General features: G+C 42.7%; 1 protein-coding gene across 9 annotated transcripts in view; it reads right to left on the bottom strand.

Moving 5' to 3' along the window:
* ubr4 (ubiquitin protein ligase E3 component n-recognin 4) overlaps window positions 1–20,762 on the bottom strand; it is a 51,790-nt gene that overhangs the window by 21,991 nt on the left and 9,037 nt on the right. For 4 of the 9 annotated variants that reach the window (XM_070544713.1, XM_070544712.1, XM_070544715.1 and 1 more), the window contains exons 9-49: window positions 20,121–20,245; window positions 19,915–19,974; window positions 19,629–19,819; window positions 19,346–19,445; window positions 18,804–18,941; window positions 18,549–18,666; window positions 18,092–18,133; window positions 13,400–13,587; window positions 13,146–13,302; window positions 12,971–13,056; window positions 12,714–12,883; window positions 12,282–12,561; window positions 12,038–12,170; window positions 11,876–11,955; window positions 11,665–11,793; window positions 11,264–11,446; window positions 9,642–9,764; window positions 9,327–9,556; window positions 9,024–9,142; window positions 8,835–8,932; window positions 8,012–8,169; window positions 7,709–7,915; window positions 7,481–7,582; window positions 7,293–7,393; window positions 6,834–7,221; window positions 5,998–6,061; window positions 5,624–5,815; window positions 5,369–5,439; window positions 4,637–4,829; window positions 3,697–3,930; window positions 3,455–3,625; window positions 3,181–3,363; window positions 2,816–2,974; window positions 2,563–2,715; window positions 2,243–2,470; window positions 1,957–2,114; window positions 1,676–1,850; window positions 1,385–1,586; window positions 1,105–1,268; window positions 666–882; window positions 344–560 (exon numbers count right to left, since the gene is read on the bottom strand). In XM_070544713.1, coding sequence (XP_070400814.1) covers window positions 344–560; window positions 666–882; window positions 1,105–1,268; window positions 1,385–1,586; window positions 1,676–1,850; window positions 1,957–2,114; window positions 2,243–2,470; window positions 2,563–2,715; window positions 2,816–2,974; window positions 3,181–3,363; window positions 3,455–3,625; window positions 3,697–3,930; window positions 4,637–4,829; window positions 5,369–5,439; window positions 5,624–5,815; window positions 5,998–6,061; window positions 6,834–7,221; window positions 7,293–7,393; window positions 7,481–7,582; window positions 7,709–7,915; window positions 8,012–8,169; window positions 8,835–8,932; window positions 9,024–9,142; window positions 9,327–9,556; window positions 9,642–9,764; window positions 11,264–11,446; window positions 11,665–11,793; window positions 11,876–11,955; window positions 12,038–12,170; window positions 12,282–12,561; window positions 12,714–12,883; window positions 12,971–13,056; window positions 13,146–13,302; window positions 13,400–13,587; window positions 18,092–18,133; window positions 18,549–18,666; window positions 18,804–18,941; window positions 19,346–19,445; window positions 19,629–19,819; window positions 19,915–19,974; window positions 20,121–20,245 — 6,487 coding nt within the window. The remainder of the gene's footprint in view (window positions 1–343; window positions 561–665; window positions 883–1,104; window positions 1,269–1,384; window positions 1,587–1,675; window positions 1,851–1,956; window positions 2,115–2,242; window positions 2,471–2,562; window positions 2,716–2,815; window positions 2,975–3,180; window positions 3,364–3,454; window positions 3,626–3,696; window positions 3,931–4,636; window positions 4,830–5,368; window positions 5,440–5,623; window positions 5,816–5,997; window positions 6,062–6,833; window positions 7,222–7,292; window positions 7,394–7,480; window positions 7,583–7,708; window positions 7,916–8,011; window positions 8,170–8,834; window positions 8,933–9,023; window positions 9,143–9,326; window positions 9,557–9,641; window positions 9,765–11,263; window positions 11,447–11,664; window positions 11,794–11,875; window positions 11,956–12,037; window positions 12,171–12,281; window positions 12,562–12,713; window positions 12,884–12,970; window positions 13,057–13,145; window positions 13,303–13,399; window positions 13,588–18,091; window positions 18,134–18,548; window positions 18,667–18,803; window positions 18,942–19,345; window positions 19,446–19,628; window positions 19,820–19,914; window positions 19,975–20,120; window positions 20,246–20,762) is intronic. The other 5 variants (XM_070544719.1, XM_070544716.1, XM_070544718.1 and 2 more) reach the window with 3 other exon arrangements.

Here is a 20,762-nt window from a genome sequence, read left to right as displayed (position 1 = left end):
AAGAACGTAACGAATAAGAGGGAAATTAAAGATATTTTGGAAATGTGTGACTATTTTTACTGGCATTTTTTTAAAGCTTCGGAATCTGTTAAGCTATCAAATTAAGAAATAATTTTTATGCAAAATAACCTATAAAGTCAACAAAACCAAGAAGTGATCAAAAACTAAAAGAACATATTAGAGAACATTTTAAAACAGAATACATTTATTTTGAAGCATTATAAGTGTAGAGCATAACATGGATGTGATGCAGCTTTTGCAAGATGAAAGCCACAGTCTAAGTTAAAAAAATCAGGTTAGATCAGTAAAAAAAAGTCAACGACAGAACAGTGCAACACCTCACCTCTCCAGCACGCTGCCACTGGTTGTGGTGGGGGTGGCGACATCTCCGTCAGAGTTGCTGCTGCTCTGGTTGAGACTGGGACTGCACACATTATTAACTGATGCAGACGAGAAGTCCTCTGGTGGATCCTCGGGCCAGCCAAACTGCTCCTTCGTTTTACCGTAGATCTTGACTGAATCAAGCATGGTGACTCCTGCTGGATCAACTGATGCACCGACTTTACAAAGACAAATGAAAACATGCATCATGAGATGTAAACAACCCGCAGCTGAATGTGACCCCATAAAGAGGGAAAACCCCACCAAGCTGTCCAGTTTCTTACTGAATAGGGAGAGCTTCTTGTCAGCCTGCAGGGCCTCCTCTCTGGTGAAAGGGAAGTCGAACCAGCGGGCTCTCGTCAGATTTATCTGCATGGTGCGGCCAAAGACCTCCACATAGGAGGGAGCCCTCTCAATGGCCTGTGTGCCCACCTGCACTCGCATGCCTGTCATCACCATTGAGCTGTTGTTGTTCACTATTTCCACAGTGAATCCACCGGGCTAGAAACAAAAAGAAATGACAGTTTTTAGTTTCACATGTTTTTCTTTGTCTAATTAAAATGATTGTTTTATTAGAAGCTTTCCTGTTGGAATCTGAGTTAGAAAGTTTAATTTAGAAGCATATTAAGCTGAAGTATTGGTAGATTAAAAACACAAAATAAAAATGTTGTAACCAAGTCAAAAAGCTGAAATTCTTTACTTAAAAAGAGTAAAGATGTGTACCTTTGTGTTGGCCACGTACATCCCTGTGGAGTTGAGCCTGTGCTTGATCTGCTGTCCGTTGTAGACCTGCAGCAAGTCATTACCACCAAACTCCACCTCTGTCAACTGTTGGTTGTGCTCAAAGAAGTCCACTGGGAATGTCACCTGGCTGGAAGTCCGAGTGGCTTCAACAAAAATTGATAAGTTGCAATGTAAGAATATTAAATAAACCCGACACTTCTACTTGGCTCTGAACACGTCTGATTTGGTATACAAAAACGGTCCGACAGGTTCAACTCACTTGCAGCTGCAGCTTTTCGTTTGCGAACAGGTTTCATGATGCTGATGCCACAGCTGGGCTGAAGGGACGGCTGAAGCCAGTATGACGTGTTGTCCACATTTGCCATGTAGATCCGCAGGCTTCCATCCTCGCAGAGGAGAATCATGGTTGTTCGCTGCTGTTCATTACTTGCAGTGTGTCGAATAGCAACCATGTCCTGAATCTGGCAAAAGGGGAAAATACTGGAGTTACAGCCAACTTTCCTTTCTAGAACTTGTATTTAATGAGGGCAAACCTGTTTTTGAAACTCACCTTTGCTTTGGCTGGCAAAGTTTTAATCTCTTGAATAAGGAAGGTGTCAGGTTTGACCATTATCACCAGAGGTATGCCAGTCGTCTGTTGCACACAGCACACCAGACCTGGATGGTTCATGACCTCTGACCACTGGCAGAGAGCAGGGGACAACTTACTGCTACTGCCATTGGAGCTAAAGGAAGCAGGAACATGGGTGAATGTTCATTCCATCTATTGGCTTTAAAATTGTACAAAATTGTGTGGCAAGCTAATCCAAAGAAATCCCCATCGGTGTTTACCCTTTGACGTTGATGGGAAAGAGTCTTTGTACATCAGTTGTGCTGCGACTCACGGTGGCAGCAAAAGACTTCCCCTGGCTGTAGCTAAAGAAAAGCATCTGGAGGACATGGGAGTAGTAAACAGACACGCCGCCTCCAGCCACCTGCCCATTGCTGTCCTGTAAACCATGAGCACAAATCCACCATATAATGCACATAATTTGCTCTGTTTTTATATAACTTTACACAATATTAACGTCACTTTCTAATATTTTGTTTTCTAAAGAAAAGCCTAAATCAAACTCACTTTCAAGTCCTCATGGGTTATTTCCAACACATTAGTGACATAAAAAGGGCCGTGCTGGGCACTGCTAGATTCATCCATCATTTGAGTGTACATGTAGCCAGCTGAGGACATGATGACAATGATGCTTTTTCCCTCTTCATTGAAGAGGAATGTTGCATCCCGGATCTTGGAACTAGGGAGCAGGAAGTAGTACATGGGACTCAGAGCGTCCACCGACAAATCGTAGATCTGGTTTCCAGGAAAAACCAAACAAAAAGTTTTTATTCTAGAATCACATCAGACATTTTATATTATCACATAGTTCTTCCATCAGGACACACCTTAACAAAGTCAGCTGTGATGATGGCAAGTTCAGTCTGCGAGCCTGGCAACCAGATTGCTTTGATGATGAAGTTGCCTGTAGCCAGTTGTGGATGTAAAACCAGGTGATCAGAAACAGAACCTGTGCTGCTGAAAGTCAGTACATGGCAGTCCTGGGAGGATTGGGAAATAAACACAAATTAATGAATAAAACCAACATATTTGTAAAAAGGGGAAAACAAATTCAGGGTTTAGTGTGTTTGTTTTTCTGACCTTCAGACCACACACAGCAAGGTAATCTTCATTGCACGGGTTGCCGGTGAGACTCAGGACGGTGAACGGAACCGGGGCAGAGGCCAGTCGGGTCAGTGTGAGCTTCCTCTTACTGGAGTCAGCTTGTTTTAGAAGAGTAGACAACTGCAGAACTGTTATCTGGCAGGTACGAGATGGAAGGAGTAAAAGAAAAGTGTCAGTAGATGCACTTTTCGTGAAAACACTGCAAACTAATAATATAAACAAATTTAAAAAGTACAAATCTTAGGTAGCAATCAGCTGCTCGGGAGGCACCAGTCTTTTGACTTGAGCTTATGTTTCATCATATAACACTTTTTACCCAGAATGCCTTACATGCATCTTACCTTTCCCTTTTCGTGGCTGACCGCAAGATGCTGCCGGCGGCCATGAGGGGAGGAGAGGACGCACATGGCAACACGACGCAGGACATGAGCGCTGATGAGCTGACGTATTGTTTGGCCTTGGTCGCCACTATAATTCATGCGCACATTCTCAAAAGCTCCCTCCTGAGAGCCAAGCGTGGGCACCTGAAACAAAGTAAAACACGATGTTGCACCTGATTTGATTTTATGCTGCGCTGGATAGTTCTGAAACCACCTAAAGCCACTTTTGTCTTACCATCAGCTGATCGGTCATCTCAACGTTTTTGTCCTGAGTGTGCAGCTCATTGAGGGCTTTCTGAGCCCGACTGCTGCTCCCTACTGCTGATGCTTGCTGAAAGTTGGTCTGGATCGCTTCCATGAGAAACATCAGCATCTCCAGAATGACTGCAGCTGTGGATGATCCCACCTGCCACAGAAAGGTTTATGAGACCATGTACAGCACAGTGAATAAACCAAGAGGAGAGAATATTTCCGAACCACTTGAGTTAGCAGCTCCTCCTGGCAGCCCTCGATGCTTTTGCACACACTGTTCTTCTTGGGTCTCTCCTCATCACTGGATTTGCCATCACAGATGGTCACTTTGCCTTTGTCAGAGGGAGAGGCATTCTGATGTCGAATAGCACTCTCAGGCATTCGTAGTTCACTCTGGAAAGCTGAGGACTCTTTGAGAGTAGAGCCTATGCCACTGCTGGGGCTGCGTTTAACCAAGGCCTGGGGAAAAAACACGGGATTAGTGTCACAGAAAAGGACGCTCAGAAATAACCTCGAAAAGTTATAAATGACTGTTTTTACAGTTCACTCTAATTCAGCAGTATAGGTGTACTTTACAACAGCAACATTAAGCATTAACTTCAACGTTTTTACAATTAGTATCAAGTTTTGTTTTTGCTTTTCCACAAGAAGCATTTTTAGTCTTTAAAATCAGACAAAAATAACTGATTACAATTTTCCCAGGACTCATCGTTCGACTGATAAGAGGAACCTGCTGCATGCCAATAAAACCTCCTCTTATGTTCTTAGCAAATGCCAGCTCAAATGTAAACAACTGCAGAAGTGGAAATAAAAAAACAAACAGTACTTTCACCAAAAATAACTGCAGTCAAAGACGACACAGAAGTAGACAACAATATAGTCACGTTCACCAAGGGAAAAGGCAGAAGACCTACGGCACGTTAAATCAGATGAACAGAAAGAAACATGAAGATGGTTTGTTTTTCACATGCACATTACATAAAACCCAACGTTTAAGGTTAACTAGGAAAAGTGGCCATTTTCTAGTACACAGCAAAGCTGAGGCAGGCATTCAGACTGTAGCAATCTCATTTTCTGGCCACACATATGGGGCTAGCTATAATCCTGAACAAATGAAATGGCTGGATGGAAGTCAATGGGGGAATGACTTGCAAACCAAAGTTACCGCTGTTGTTCTCTTCCCATGATGACCCGAGGTATTCGGTCTCACCTGGCAGCTGCCATCCTCTTTGGCACCGCAGTCACAGAAGAAAGAGCCATATTTGGCATAGGAGATCTCGTGGTCTTTGTGACAGACCTTGGCGCACACTGTGCACACACCTACCCCATCCACCATCTTACAGGTGTGACAGTGGTACCTACAGCGAAGAAAAAGTAAACAAGGCTGTCTGTCAAGTTCATCGGGAAAAGAACATTCTCCCCACTTCTTTCTAGACATTTATTTTAGATCGTATTTTTTTATGCAGACATTTAGCATTTGGATTTGTAACTAACACAGCTGTATGCTAAAGCTAACTCGTGTTTACAAAAATGCTCCCAAGTTACAAACACTTCTGGAGAAAAACATTCGTTGATGAGCAATTCAGAATAAACTTGTGTAGCATCTGCTGCTAATTTAACAATTTATTGAAAAAATTACTCTGTTCTATTTATAACACCCCAAACAAATGGACTGAATCCTTTTATGAATTATTTAATTTTATTGAGTTCCATAAATTCAGGAAAATCACTGAGAAATGTGGTCACTGATGTGAGATTTACAAATTATTAGTGTCATTAGAGCCCAATACAACACTGACGGTATTTCTGTTTGTACCAATAATCTACATGAAAAGTTTAGTAACTCAAAATATCAAAAAAGGGATTAGAGATGAAATTCATAAACCGTTGTCTTTACCAGTGTTGGTTCATGAACTCCTTCTGAGTGATGGTGAAGGTGCACAGTTTGTTGCAAATGGAGTCTTCATCCTGTTGAACATTAGTTCATCAAAAATGTGGTTTTTAATTATAAATGTCTACAGCTACATAGAAGGAAAAGCTTCTAATATAAAAAATTATTTAGTAGAAAAAAAGGATAAATTTGGTACATTTAATTTAAGAGGGAAAGCAAAAATGTGTTCTGAGAGACAGAAGTGAAAGGATGACGTCTTACAGAATCTTCTGCCTGGGAATCGTCATCTTCTACTGCGAGCTCCTCCACCCAGTCCGAGTCAACCTCCATGGCCTTCTCCTCTCCTTCCACCACCAGGGCTGCGGTGCCCTGGCCACTGCTTTGCCGCAGGGCGTTCATCACATCAGCCAAATAGGAGATTATGTGGCACGAGCACTCCAACATACTGGCATGCTGGATTTAGGGAAAAGGTCAACTTTAACTGCAAGTAGCAATAAAACAGACACACACTTGGCTGTGGGACAGTTAAAAACGTATTTACACTTTTGAAAAGTCAGTCAAACTGTTTCTCATTCGTTCTGTTCTGTTATAATGTTGCACAACTAAATGAAAAACAAACCAAAACTAAAAATTACCTTTCCATGGGACAGGTTTGAGCTCACTTTCTCCACAACATTCTTTTGCGTTAAATACTTTTTACTGAAAAAAAAGAAAAATTTTCTTAAATATATGCAAATTGGAAAATTAAAGGTAATCATAGGCGTGTTTCCACTACAAGAACTTCAGGGTAGATTTACAGGAACCTCCCGACATGCGGGCCATCCGAATGGCCGTTTTTCAGGCCACTTTCAGCAACCTTCGGAGCACCTGCTCTGCAGTAGGTACTCCGAACGGCGCGGTGGAGTAGCTGAGCGGAACCGCCGGTTAACTCACGCTGATTGGTTGTAACTCAGTAGGAAATGACATCAGCAGACATCCAAAACAACCAGCAGCAGTACAATTAGAAGAGTAGCTGGTGAAGCAGAATGAAAGCAAAAAAAAAAAAAAAAAAAAAAAGCATCGATCACATTTAAAATCAAACTCCCGACACCGGAAAACTCGGTGGAATTCCCCCACAGACTTAATTAACGGAGCTTGTCCCACAAAACTCAAAGCTGCTCTTGTCCTCTGAATGGATTAAATTATGATATACTTCAACAAAATAAATGCTTTGATTATTAATGTTACTTTGGATGCTTTTTGGGGCTGATCAGTGACATCACTCACTGCCAAAGCAGTCGTGATATGCTGACGTCTGTACAAGTTCTCAAAGGGCTGGATCTGAATGGAGATACAACAGCTGAAAGGACTGGGACATCCTATCTCCTGGTCAAGTTCCCCATCCCAGGAACTACCCTGGAGTTCTGGTAATGGAAACATGCCCAATAATAATAATTGGGAGTTCTGTGTGTGTGTAAACTTGGCTTCTCACCATCTGGTTAGCCAGTCGATCGCTGCCCTGTGAAGCTGCAGGTGACCAGCTCCTTGTCCAGCACTGGCAAGTGTGGCCATGATGACCATGAGCTCAGGAAAGCCTGTCCCATCACCATTGGCCAGCATATCTGTTGCCATGGGAATGAGCGTGCTGAGGAGGACGGTGCAAACTCCCTCGCCCACCTGACTATTGTCACGAACGATGTGAGTTGTGAGCAGCTGAAGAAGCTGGCGGTTTTCCTGCACGACCTCCAGTTGCTCCGAGTCTTTCGGTGGGGCGGCTGTCATGCGCGTGAGCCAGGACTGGAGACGAGACGGCCCCACACAGGTCAGCTGGGCCAGAGAGCCGCACAAACTTAACAGGCTTGGGTTTGGACTCTTCTCCGCTGGAGATGAAAAAAATCGTTGTTATGCTTCAAACGGTTAAAATGTAACTTTTTATTCATCTTTAACTTACTGAGCTGGAAAAGTTTGGTGAAGAACTTCAGCACCCGGTTGCAGAACTTTGCCGACAGGTTTTCATTGGCAGTTGCCATCATTATCTGGACAAGCTCACCCCTGGAAAATAAAAAGATAATAAAAACACATTTCATTCTGTTGGAAAATGTGAAATGATGGTGCTGGTGTTGTGGGTTAAACTGGTACCTGAAGGAAAAGAACTCTTCCATTGCCTTTCGGACCTGACTGCTCTCCAGCTGCTTTTCCAGGTACTGAAGGCATTCCTCAAGAATGGACTCATCCAAACCACTGAAAGATGAGAGTTGTGAAATCAGCAAAAAAACTAAACCAATGCAGATGCAACAAATAAAAATCATCTATAAATTGGAGAATTACATAAGCAGGTACAGCAGCTTTATGGTCCTACTGGCATACCTAAGAGGGTCGGAGTGGTTGGCAATGATGTTGTAACACCCGGTCACTAGGCGCTCGTAGATCCGGGCTAAGAAGGCATCTGATTCTGATGGGCCAAGGATACGCTCCAACGAGGTGCTGCTAATTTCTGCTACACACTCTGTGCTCGTCTCCAGGAGGAGGGGCAGCAGGGAGCTCACAACCTGTGAGGGATTCAGCTCCTCTGTGCTGAAGAGACAAGCATGCAGCAGGACTCTTGTGAATAAAATGCATCCCTTTAGAGTTAGATACTCAATTTTTAAACTGGACTAAATAAGAGCTTACACAATGAGGTCACCGGTGAGGCGAACCAAGGAGAGAAGGATGTGCTTAAGAGAGGCGGTCAAAGGCTGGGACTGGCAGCTCAGAGTGCCCAGATGAGCTGCTTGGATAGCACTGATGTAGCTCTCTGATGGAATAGTATCATTGGCGAACGCATTTCGCTGAAAACAACAAAAAAACAAAAGTTCTTCAGTGGCGTTTGCTGGTACAGTTGCATATTGGTTTGATGTGCTGGGTGCATTGAGCCAGAATATGCAAAAACTAAAACAAACAATAAAAACCGAGTCAAGTTGAATTTCTGCTGCAGGACTGTGCAATTCTTAGATAACACACGGGCCTGGTCAGCACAAAGACACAGACAATGTATAGCTACTAACTAAAAATAAATCCTCTAATTCTGGAATTTCTTGCTCAGTAATTTTAGAATTACAATAAATTAAAGTTGCGGTTACAAAACTAACATTGTAGGCCATGCAGTGTGTACTGCCATCTTATTGTGAGGTGAATCCCACTCCTACTGCTCATCCAAGAAAGAAAAGCACACTTTACCATTTAGAAATTCTATTGTGCTCTCTTTACTAATTTCAGTCAAAAGAACTTACAGTAACTCACTCTCCACACTTTTATATGGTATGAAATAACAACTTAAAATTACTAATGTATTGCTAATCATCTAAGAATACTAACTGCATGTGCTGCTGTGCAAGAGAACAAACACGCAGACGCTTCACCCTTAGATACTCAGTGTGCTGGAGTATGGAGCTTGGTCATATCTAAAACAAAAAGAACCTTAAGCGAGCATCATGTAACAACTTGTTAGCCATACCCAGGAGCCGACGTTAGGGAATTCATTGGTGTGGACGTTGGTCCAAGTCTCACATGTGGTCTGAACAGCTGAAGGCAAGTTCTGCATCAAACTATGACCTGTGTGATTTTAAAAACACATATTAAAGTACACATACAAAAAACTTTAAAAGCAAATGCTTAACTAGATTTTGTAGTCATTTTTATGTACCCAGCAAGTTTGCCTTGCAGCGGCTGGAGCCAATGGACAGGACTGCAGCAAAACCTTGGAGCTTTGCGTCAGTCAGCTTGTTTTCTCCTTCCTCTGGGATATTCATTAGAAGGTACGATCTGGTGAAGACAAGTTTGGTTTCAAGCTCCGATCAGGACAACTGCTTTCAGAATAAGTGAAAGATAAATTCCTAAAATATAAAGTTTGAAATGTCTAAGCACGACTCAAAGAGGGCCTTTTCTCTACAGTTACCCAAGATCCTATTTAACTTAAAACAGACACAGAGGGGAAGTTCCTCCTCACCTTGTGAAGGCTGTGTAAATGTCTGTGAGCTGCAGAGTAGCAGGCAGCAGGTTCTTTGTGATATCAGAGGACTTTTGGGTGTCTGCCTCAATTGCAACCTTGGACAAATGCTCATCTAAAGAAACCTGCACTTTAGAGATGACTGCATCCAGAGTGTAAATAGCTTGAAGAGAAGGCAACTGATGAAGTGGAAGGACAGCGTTCAGGTCAACGTTTGAGAAGGTAGAAATCTGCAACAGGATTAAGTTGAAAAGCGGGATGAGTACTTAAAAAACATTACTGCAGAGAAAAACAGAGAAATGTCCAAATCGTTACCTGTCTGGCGATGTACTCCTCTGCTAGCTCCACATCATATTTAAGAGTGCTGCACTTTGCAGCTGTCGTCTCAACAAGTGAAGCAGCTTGGTCTGCTTTCATTCCCAGCTTCACCAAGTGCTCCTGTTAACGATAACATCGACAGGAACAGACATCAGATTATGAATATAATACATCACACAAGAAAATCAAAGTTAGTAACTTAAACACAAAACACCCGGGTTCAAAAAGTGGGGAAATCAACCAACTGTGTGAATGACTCTGGAATAAAGTCAAACCAATTATTCTTATGGACAGAACTTCTAGGCGCAGCCGTGGTGTGGAGTGTGTCGAGTTTGGTGGCAGGAGAATCTCGTCTCTGCTTTTTGCGGATGATGTGGTCCTCCTAGCTTCATCCAGCTCTGACCTTCAGCTCTTGCTGGGTAGGTTCGCGGCCAAGTGTGAAGCGGCTGGGATGAGGATCCGCACCTCCAAGTCTGAGACCATGGTTCTCGACCAGAAAAGGGTGGCTTGCCAACTCCGGGTTGGGGGAGAGGTCCTACCTCAAATGGAGGAGTTTAAAGAGCAAGTCACCCCCAAATCAACAATTTTTTCTGATAAACTATCTAAATGCATGTCTAATTGTGCTGCAGACATGTGTAAATAGTTTTGCACTTTAGTGCATCTTAGTTGAAATTTAAATTTTCTGCCTGAAACTGGCAGTGTTGTGCCGTTGTCAGGTAAAAACTCTTCACTGCATTTGAATTTAAATCTGCCACCGCTATTGGCTAAGAGGTATGATATGATGTAAACTGGTACATTATGATGTCACAATGTCGTGGGTGTGTGTATTTGTTAGTGGCTCCACCCTCTCGGTCTGCTAGGCAACAGCATTTGTTGCATTTTTCAAACATGAAGCGGGAGTGAAGTACGCTTCTTGTAGGGGGTGACTTGCTCTTTAAAGATCTCGGGGTCTTGTTCACGAGTGAGGGTAGGAGGGATCGGGAGATCGACAGGCGGATTGGTTCAGCATCTGCAGCGATGCGGACGCTGAGCCGATCTGTCGTGGTGAAGAGGGAGCTGAGCCAGAAAGCCAGGCTCTCGATTTACCGGTCGATCTACGTCCCAATCCTCACCTATGGTCATGAGCTTTGGGTAATGACCAAAAGAACGAGATCGCGGATACAAGCGGCTGAAATGAGTTTCCTCCGTAGGGTGGCCGGGCTCAGCCTTAGAGATAGGGTGAGGAGCTCGGACATTCGGGAGGAACTCTGAGTAGAACCGCTGCTCCTCCGGATTGTAAGAAGCCAGTTGAGGTGGTTTGGGCATCTGGTCAGGATGCCTCCTGGACGCCTCCCCGGGGAGGTGTTTCGGGCATGTCCTGCCGGCAGGAGGCCCCCGGGTCGACCCAGGACACGTTGGAGAGGTTACATCTCCAATCTGGTCCGGGAACGCCTTGGGGTCCTGCCGGAGGAGCTGGTGGAGAAGGCCGGGGAGAGGACGGTCTGGAGCTCCCTAGTTGGGATGCTGCCCCTGCGACCCGGACCCGGATAAGCGGAGGAAGACGACGACGACGACAATTATTCTTTGTCTCTCTTAAAAATAAATATATAAAAGTGATGCCCATTACAGATTCCACAAACCTTGATCCAGTTGGCATATGTAGATAACCCCAAACGTGAGGACCAACGCAGCGTGTGAAGGATGTCACTTTCACTGGGGTCACTGCAACCAGTCTTTAGCTGCTCCATGAAAGCTTGTGAAGGTGGCAACACACCCAGAATTCTCCATAGCACCAGGAAGTAGTACTGAAGGGAGCAGGCCTCCTATGTGGTGATGAAGCAATATATTTAATAAAAGGGATCTTCTGTTTCTAGGACAGCTAAAACTTCAGCAGGGCTACAAGTCAGCAGAAAGTAGTGATACAAGTCCTTTAATGCAATATTAAAACATTCATCTATTTTTTTACTGAATGGTAACAGAACTGGAGGTGACAGGTGTGTTATGCAATGTGGTAAAACAGGAACATGTGACTAATACTCACCAAAGGAGTAACGGGTTTGTTCTCTTGTCTTCTGGCTGTGTCAAAATGAGAGCCTGCTTCCAAAAGGGAGATGAGCCAAGCATACAGTTCATCATACTTAACTCCCCCATTCCCAAGCTTTGAAAAAACCTGCCAAAATAACAAAATATATTTTATGAGAAAATAAAACTGTATGATGCTAATGAACACAACTCTGCTTTAAGATTCTCACCTTGCTGTCCAGCCTGTTGATGTCATCTTCAGAGGTTTCAGGAGAAAGTACACAGTAGAATTTGGGCTGATTACTGGAATCTTTAAAAATAATAATAATAATAATTTAATAAGATGACATAAAAATCAGGGACATTAATAAATGTAATCATTCAGTCATTACCAGTGGAACAGTGTTTAGCCCAGTTCTCCTCCACCTCTTTAAATCCATAGTAAAGAGGGAGATTGCTGCGTTTGCCACTTTCCTGAGCAGAACTTGGTCCAGTGGACGGTGGGGTGAGGAGATTGTACTGCACCTACAATTATTACATTTGCAGAGTACTTCAGCCAAGTTTCAAGTCCCAAATAAAGCCAATAATTTCATCATTTGTAATGTTCCTGCTACTGTGACAAACAGAAGCATTAACCTGTTCAAAGAGGTATACGGGGGCCCTGGAGAAGTGGCGCAGCAGGTAGTCAAAAACCAGCAACAAGCGGGCCATGTTGAGGGGTACAGACTTCAGCTGGGAGTCTCTGCTCTGCGCCACATCAGCGATGGCCTGAGTGATCATGGTGAGCACCGATCGACGACCGCGTTCTGACAGATTGTGGAAGAGAAGCAGCAGCAGCTGAAGGTGTTCAACGTTAAGGTCGTCTTCTCCGTGAACAGAACCCTGGATGGTGTGTTGTTTTAAGGTTCCCAAAAATCTGAGAATAGGAAAGAAAAAAAATAGTCTAGAAGACAGCTCAGGTGTGATTACAGTGTCCAACAGTAGTTGTTTATTTTCGAATCATTGGCAGGTTTTACAATATAGTCTAACAGATGGTGCTGTGATTTTCTTGTCATTGTACCGTCTCACCTTTCCCAGACTTTCATACACTCCGGCACATCCGGTTCTCCCTGCACGCTGGCTTTATGCTGCCATATGAGGAGAAGTCTGGAAAGGACTGATAAGGACTGAGGGTGGATGTACAGAGGCCAGGGACCCTCTGAAAATGGAGCAACCCCTAACTGTTGAAGGAGCGTGTTCTGTGAACGACATGAAAACACACGTAAACAGCATGGTAAATTTCACTGTGAACAAGTACTAGAAATAAAAAAATCCTTCCCTCTTACCTGCAAGACCGGGGATGGAAGATCCGAGGTGACTAGCGTGTGGTTGAAGTGGTACAGAGCGAGAGCAAATGCTTCATCTGAGGAACCTGAGGTACAAAAATCAATCTTATCATTAATGATTATGGTAAACAGGCCTGTGTTACTAAGATGGTTTGTTTTTGAAATGGTAATATACCTCTGACATCTTTGTCCACGTCCTTAATGATGCCGGCGAGTGTGGCCATGTGTTGCTCTGTGAGGGAGACACTCAGGTAGTTGCGGATGAAGTTGTTCCTGGACTTCAGCATAGAGGTGGTGATGAAGTTCAGGATGCTGGAGGCTAAACCAAGGAACTGCAGAAACAAGAAAGAGTGAAAGAAAACTTATCCTGAGGTGTTTGAGACATGTCATTTGAAAAAACAAACAAAACAAAAAAAAACTTATATTTACCAGTTCTGGATCTTTGCGACCGGCTAAAATGTTGCCGTTCTCACTTGGATTTTGTTTGTTGGGACTCTTGAGTCTGGGCGATGTTTCTAGGGGCGGGGGCGGAGGAGGGGGAGGGGGAGCCACTTTATCTTTGGTTGGTGAAATCGTCTCTTCAAACCACAGCCCCAAGATGGGTTCACTATCATCATCTGTCAAAAAAGTCAAATAAAAAAATTCAGACTGGTTTCTTTCACTAGAATTGTGAAAACTCCACAGGTAATGAGGCAACAGAAGTGGAGTCATAAATATGTAACAAAAAGCTTCACGTTGGTTCATGAGACTTTCAACACAGTACAAGCAGAAGACAAGAACTATCGACTACAGGGAATAGTGAACAAACTCACTAGAACTTAGTGCGAGTGCCCCAAAAAAGACAGAATTCTCTTAAAAATTTTTATTTTATTTTTTTCCCCCAAAATTGCAACTATTAGACTTTTCTTTTATGGAGGTTAAGACAAATCTTTGTTACAATGTTTTGTTTCTTCTACAATAACAGGTAAACCAAAGTTCTAAAGAACGCTATAAAATATCCAATAAAAAACTCTGAAATGTTTATTGTGCCTTCTTAGAATTATCTTGCACTCTTGTGAACTGCTTTTAATTGTAAAAGGAGAGGTGTACTACAAAGAAAGCTTTTTTTCATAATATTTCCCGATTTGCTCATCAGTCCAGTATACTGCTAGCCTAAAAATCTAGAATAAAACCGTAGAAGTAGCAAAAGGTTTTGCTTCGCAGGTCGGTCTAGCCACGCTCCTTTGAAGCATCAGCAGGTCTACCATTGGCCCAAACAGTTTTGTGTCTTGCCAGTCACAGCAATCTATGTTTAGTGGGTGTGCTGAACACTAGAGCTGCAACGATGTAAAACTACAAAGATGGTGTCGGCCCTGGAACGACGTTCACTTGAAATGACTTTGGCATCAACTTTGGACGATTTAGACTTGAGCGTTTGGTTGAGACACGAGCAGATAAAGGTACTTTAGTCCTCTATAGAAAACAAAGACGTATTTGTTTCTTCATCAACTATGTATGGCAGACTACCCCGTTGAACGATTTCCGTGGTAAAAAATACGTCAACTTGCTCATTGTTCCGACTGGTCCTCGTGCCGTCCAATAGAGTGCGGAGAGACGACCGTAGATTCTGCCCCACAACTAGGTGGTTTGAATGGGTCGTGGCCAGCCTACACATTTACATGTACAGGATGGCTTGCAGGGCTACAACCCTGCTAATAGTTAACCTAATTGGTCTAATTGTTTTTCAAAGTATGTTAAAGCCATTATAAAGAAGGACTTGGACAGAGTCAGAGTGAAACAAAACTAGTTTACGACATTCTTGTTCTGATCTAAAAAACTAAGTCTGAGGAAGAAAATCTAGATTAAAAAACTACATTTGTTGTACTTGTTATCAATAAGTAGTTTTAGGATTTGTTTAGCCAGCTTGCACCAAAAAATAAAGCCCAGCGATGTAGATTGTTCTGTAGTACACCCCTCAGATGTAAAGCATTCAATTTTCACCCAATCACTCTTCAGATTACCCAAGCGAGTTTTTCATTTAAACAAGAATTACTTAAAACTGGATTCCTAGAATGAATTTCTTCAAAAATATAATCCTTTAAGCATGCATGACTAAATTCACAGCTGGTTCTGCGTGTGCACATTCCTATGCATGCATTTGTGACACAGGCAACAATGAGACAGACGATGCTAGGATCCAATTCCCACCTGATGCAACATACATAATTTGTTATTCTCCATCTGATATCTCACTGAAACACTGACACATTACGTGTCAAGAAGAAAATTGCCAGAGATTAGATTTTGGGTTTTAATAATATTTCTATTAATTCAAAGGTAATTTTTAAGTAAAATTGGATTATTAGTGTTTCCATTTCAGGATATTTGGCAAATTTAAAGCAGTGGGTTGGATTTATTACTGCTTTCTATGTGCAGTTGTATGTAACTATTGGTTATCATGTAGTATTAAAACATTATTTTGCTAAATAAACTAGCCTGTTGACATTCAGCAGTGACAAAGTAGGTTTCCCTACTCTGCTTAAGCTCAACCAACTGGCATGGGTGACAAATTAAAATAAAAACATTCTTTAATTAAAAATGTTTCGTAACAATATACACCAAAGGCAACGCAGGCAGGGATCAACAAAGCCTGTAACTTATCAAAAACACTCAGATGAATGTTTCCCCCCTTAAACATACATTTAAAGTTTCCAAAGTAAAGTGATTTTGATCTGCATGTTGGTCTAGCCACGCTCTATTGAAACCTCCACAGCAGCAGACAGACTGGTGCCATGCCAGTCACAGCTTTCTGTTTGGTGGATGAGATGTTACTGCGACTGAGCGAAACTAAGGCCCGAGTCATGCTTCTCCGTCAGCTCCAACAGGGAGAGACATGCACGCACGGACGGAGACATTTTGCCCTCATAATTCTTCGTCTCCTGGGGAGTGTGGCAAAGCAATTCGCCACCAGGACAACAGAGGGCGTAGAGCTGTTCTGTGGTATCCTGTCATGTATCGATCCAAGATAGTGTGTTTATATTGCGTTTTGTTTTATATAAGAGACTTTTTAACACAGAGAAATTTGTCTCTCATCCTCCTCCACCTTCTCACCACCTCTAAACCCACGTTTCCTGTCATTTCAGTCCACAAATAAAACACTTGCTGCGTATATTTTCGCTCCTCCAGTCACGGGGAATTAAACGTTCATATTTTTGGAGTTTTTTCACGAGGTATTCTTCAATCTTCTCCGTGTCTGCCGCTAGTTATCCTCGGCTCTCATGTTCTTGAGGGCGCAATGGCAGCGGTGTAGACGACAGCGGTGCCCTGACCAATCACAAGCTTGCATTCTCTGTCTCGACAGATGGATGTTTAGAAAAGAGAGCTCGACTCCGTCCGTCCTTGCGAGGGCTCTCTGGCAGGCCCGCAAGGACGAGAGCCCTCGCGAAGACGGATAACGGCGCTGCGTGTCTCCGCACCGACGCAGACTCAGAAGCATGACTCAGGCTTTAGTTAGCCACGGAAGCGGCCTTGGCATCACCTTTGGATTATTTAGACTTGAGCTTTTCTTTGAGTCAAGAGCAGAATTAAGTCCTTTATTTAGAAATAGGATTTATTTGCGTCATCTTCGACGGCATATGGCGGACTGCTCCGTTACCTGACATCAATGAGCATGTAACGTTGTTCGTTGTCCAATAGCATGCAAGACAATTTAGAAGACAACTGTAAACCCCGCCCTAGAGTGAGAGCCGTCAACGGGTCATGGCCAGACTATAAATTCTCATATGTGGGATGATCTCAACTACACGAGGTCTCACACCTTATTGATCCCACTAAACAAATACCTCACAACAATCAGAACAAGAAACCAGGAACCTTTTCTAGGGGTTTGTTTCCAGGGAGGACTCACCATATAAAACTAAAGCTAAGCAACATCTAGTTGAATCACCAACACTTGCTCAGGCTACATTTCAATAGGGTTTCCATTCAAAACTTGAATCCTTTTTTTTAAATGATAAATGACCCGCACTTGTATAGCACATCTCAGAGTAAGGACTCCAAAGCGCTTTACACTACAGTGTATCATTCATCCATTCACACACTGATGGTGATGAGCTACCATGTAGCCACAGCTGCCCTGGGGCGCACTGACAGAGGCGAGGCTGCCGAGCACAGGCGCCATCGGTCCCTCTGCCCACCACCAGCAGGCAAGGTGGGTAAAGTGTCTTGCCCAAGGACACAACAGCAGAATTCTCTGTCCGGAGCCGGAATCGAAACTGCAACCTTCCGATAACTGGACAACCCGCTCAACCTGTTGAGCCACTGCTGCCCCAGTTAATCCATCTGGATGCTTCCCGTTTACATTTTAAAACACAATAAAACTTTTCTGCTTTAAAAGGAGCATCACACTAAGCTCTTCTTCACAACTGCATGCAACATACAAAAACATTTCAAATGAATGTTTAAGCTTTTATGTTTGATTTGAATTTATCATTTAACAATGAAACCACTAGTTTGATGTGGGTCTTATGTTATCTTTATACTGACGTCACTCCTGTGAATCTTAACCATAAACTACCCTGAGACATTTAAAAACATATACTTCAAGAACCAAGTCAATAGGCTACTAATACCAATAATCTTCCAATATGTAACATTAATGTTGGAAGATGAATTATATAAACAGTTTATTCTTCAAAAGTGTCATTTTATTTATCAATTATAAACGCTAATATGGCTAAAATCAAATCTGTGCAATAAAAATCTGGTGTGAATGTAAGGGTCACTTTGACCTACGGTGGTTTTACTAACGAGATGAGCTGTCAACATTAAACATAACTATTAAAGCTAATATTAGTTAGGTTATACAGCAATCAGATTTTAATAGTAAAAATGATGAGCACCCACGCATCAGTCGGACTGGCATTATCCTACAAAATCAGACGACTCTCCGACAAAAACATACATTACAAGATTGTTTATATTAAGGTTTGTTCATCTCTGGCTTGGTCATTATTTAGCCTAATTACGTTCACAGCTAAATTTGTGTTGACAAACAATAAATAAAGAAAATACAAACAAATAAAAATCTAAGACAGGGATGTGGACACTGAATCTTTGACCTGAGGACAGAAAACTGCTGACCTGAGACACAAGCTGCATTTGTCTTCTCCTCTCTTCTCTCTGCTGAAATAGTAAACACTGTCAACTACACTGTCATTATGTAACGAAGGGACAAGAAATTATTGACATGTGTGCAGATGAATTTGTTCATCCTCTACTGAGGATCTCTGACCCGGTACTTAAACATACAAATGCAGCTCTGCTTTCTTCATCGATATGGATACAGTTCAATGTTCCACTTTCATTATTCAAGACTCATTAAATGCAAATTCCTGGCATTGATTGAGCTGCAAGATCTAAATAAATCCCCCACATACTAAAAAATATAACATTTTCTCCAAGTCTTTTCAGTCGGAGTTTTTTAATCTCTTAATGTGTTTTAAAAAGTTAGATAAACTCGTGTTCTGCTACGTTGTGCTGTTACATTCGTCTATATCCAACGGTAAATATTAGAAGTTAAATAGAGCATCAGAAGTACCTTGGCTGCTGTCCTCCTCTGTGCTACTGAAATCATCCTCATAGTAGGTGTTTGAGTCCGTAGAAGCACTTGCATCGCTGCTAACTGAGCCCTTTCTCTGGCGCTGGAGAACACAAGCCTGGTGGGAGCAAACAGGAAACTATTTTAACACAATCTTCTGAATCACACTCCTTTCTATTATTTATGAAACAAAGCTATTTGAAAAATACTCTGAGGGCTGGAAACTATAGTTTTAAGATTTATGAATGCAAGTACCTTTTTGTAGGACGTTGAGAGAAGGGTGAAGAGCAGATTTGTGAGGGGAACAGAGTCGATGAGTCTCTGCACCCTCTGGATTGACGTGCTCTGTGCCATAATGTTGAGCTCAGCTGGTGGGCCATCACTTGCCCAGCCCTGTAGATTTTGGAGGTGGACAAATATACATTGCTTTTAGGGCTACTTCTCCTTTGTGAAATGTTAAAAAGCCCAAAGTCTAGTTAAACCAGCTCATAAACTACCACGTCTGCTTTTCTAGGAATGCTTTTTCAAGCAAGAAAGGAATTTCAATAGAAAACTGACCCCAACATGTGGATTTTTGTTATTAAATACATTCAGGTAGACATACCGTATCTAAAATACAGATTTTTGTGTGTTCAGAGCAAAACAGACCAAATTATTAATCCAACTTCAGAAGAGACAGACATATATTTCATAGATATTTACAAAAACAAGAAACAGGACTGAGGAAAAGCGTGTGTAATACAGCAGTCGCGTTGTAGTACAACAGAAAGCTACGCTATATTTGTGAGTTTACTTACCCGGTGTAGAGCTTCTACTTGCAAATCCTGGAAAAGCGAAGTCAAAAGTTTGATGGCGTGATTGGCCAGAATAACAGATAAGATCCCAAACCCTTGGTGCCTTTGGAGCAAAACCACATGAAATGGACAGTTGTGACACAAATCACACATACCTTTAACAAGCACCGCCATAAATATCCAGAGAGACAGCAGTAACTACGGTTCACTCCAGGTTTATAAAGTCAGTGTTAACAGAATAAATATTGCAGAATAAGAACAAAGTAAGTTACTTATTTATAATTACCCTTTTCCAGGACCGAGTTTAGGAGACCCTGCACCATCCTTGGTGCGAGCAGCGATATCCCGGACGCGAAGGGCAGCGAGGGGATCCTTCTCCTTCCCTTTATCGGCCAGGGCAGTAGGGCTCAGGTTAAGAATCAGATACAGGCTGTTTAGGAGGCACCAGGCTCCGAGCAGCTGGAAGTTCTGATAATGCTGGAATGCAAAAAGTGTTTTACAATTTTGTATTTTCTTATACTGCAAAGAAATAAAAAAATCTATTCCAGAGCTCCCCATAACCTGGGACTCACCTCTCCTCCAGCTCTGCGAGAGTTACTGATAGCTTGTCCAATCATTTCATAAATCTCCAACTGTTCAGGGACATGTTTTGACTTCATTAGAACTCAGACAATTCATCAAAACATTAAAATCAGAGCCTAAATAACAAAAATATTTAATTAACCGCATTTCTAATTAAGATACTACACTGTGTGTTTAATGTACTCATGACACTCACGCATTTCTGAACAATGGTGGCAGCATCACTCTCATAGTCCTCTTCCTTGGTGCCAGTGGAGGCAGAACGAAGCGGCAAGCCACTCCCCACCTGTAATATGGCCATGCACGTGGCCACACTCACACCTAAACAAACATACAGCACTTTAAGGCCTAGTCCACACGTAGCCGGGGTTTTTTGAAAACGAATATCCGCCCCTCCAAAAACTTGCATCCACACCACCGCGTTTTAAAACAAACTCTGTCCACACGTACCCGGATAAATACGTTGTTATGGACATGCCAGACCTGTAGGTGGCAGTACTTCCCCCGTTCTTAACCTCGTCCTTCGTCTGTGGTCTTCCGCAAGGAGCAGTAATTCCGCTTGCAAAAACAAACAAGCAGAAAGCGCTTGGACGATTGATGGATCGGGTAGTGACAGAGCGCAGCTCTGAAAGCTTCCGTGATGCCGGCTAGTGTAAACACAGGTCGCACACGTGATGTCAGCATTTTTTTGTCGCGGAAAGTGACGTTGCGGACCTTAAAACTCCGGTTTTGTCCGTCCACACGCAGACACCCAAAACCGAGAAAACACAGATCTTCACTTTGGCCGCAGTTTTTAAAAAGATCCGTTTTCGTGTGAAAAAGATCCGTTTTCGTGTGG

The sequence above is a fragment of the Nothobranchius furzeri genome, chromosome 15, assembly GCF_043380555.1.
Source record: "Nothobranchius furzeri strain GRZ-AD chromosome 15, NfurGRZ-RIMD1, whole genome shotgun sequence".
NCBI lineage: Eukaryota > Metazoa > Chordata > Actinopteri > Cyprinodontiformes > Nothobranchiidae > Nothobranchius > Nothobranchius furzeri.
This window is presented reverse-complemented; position numbering and strand designations above follow the sequence as displayed.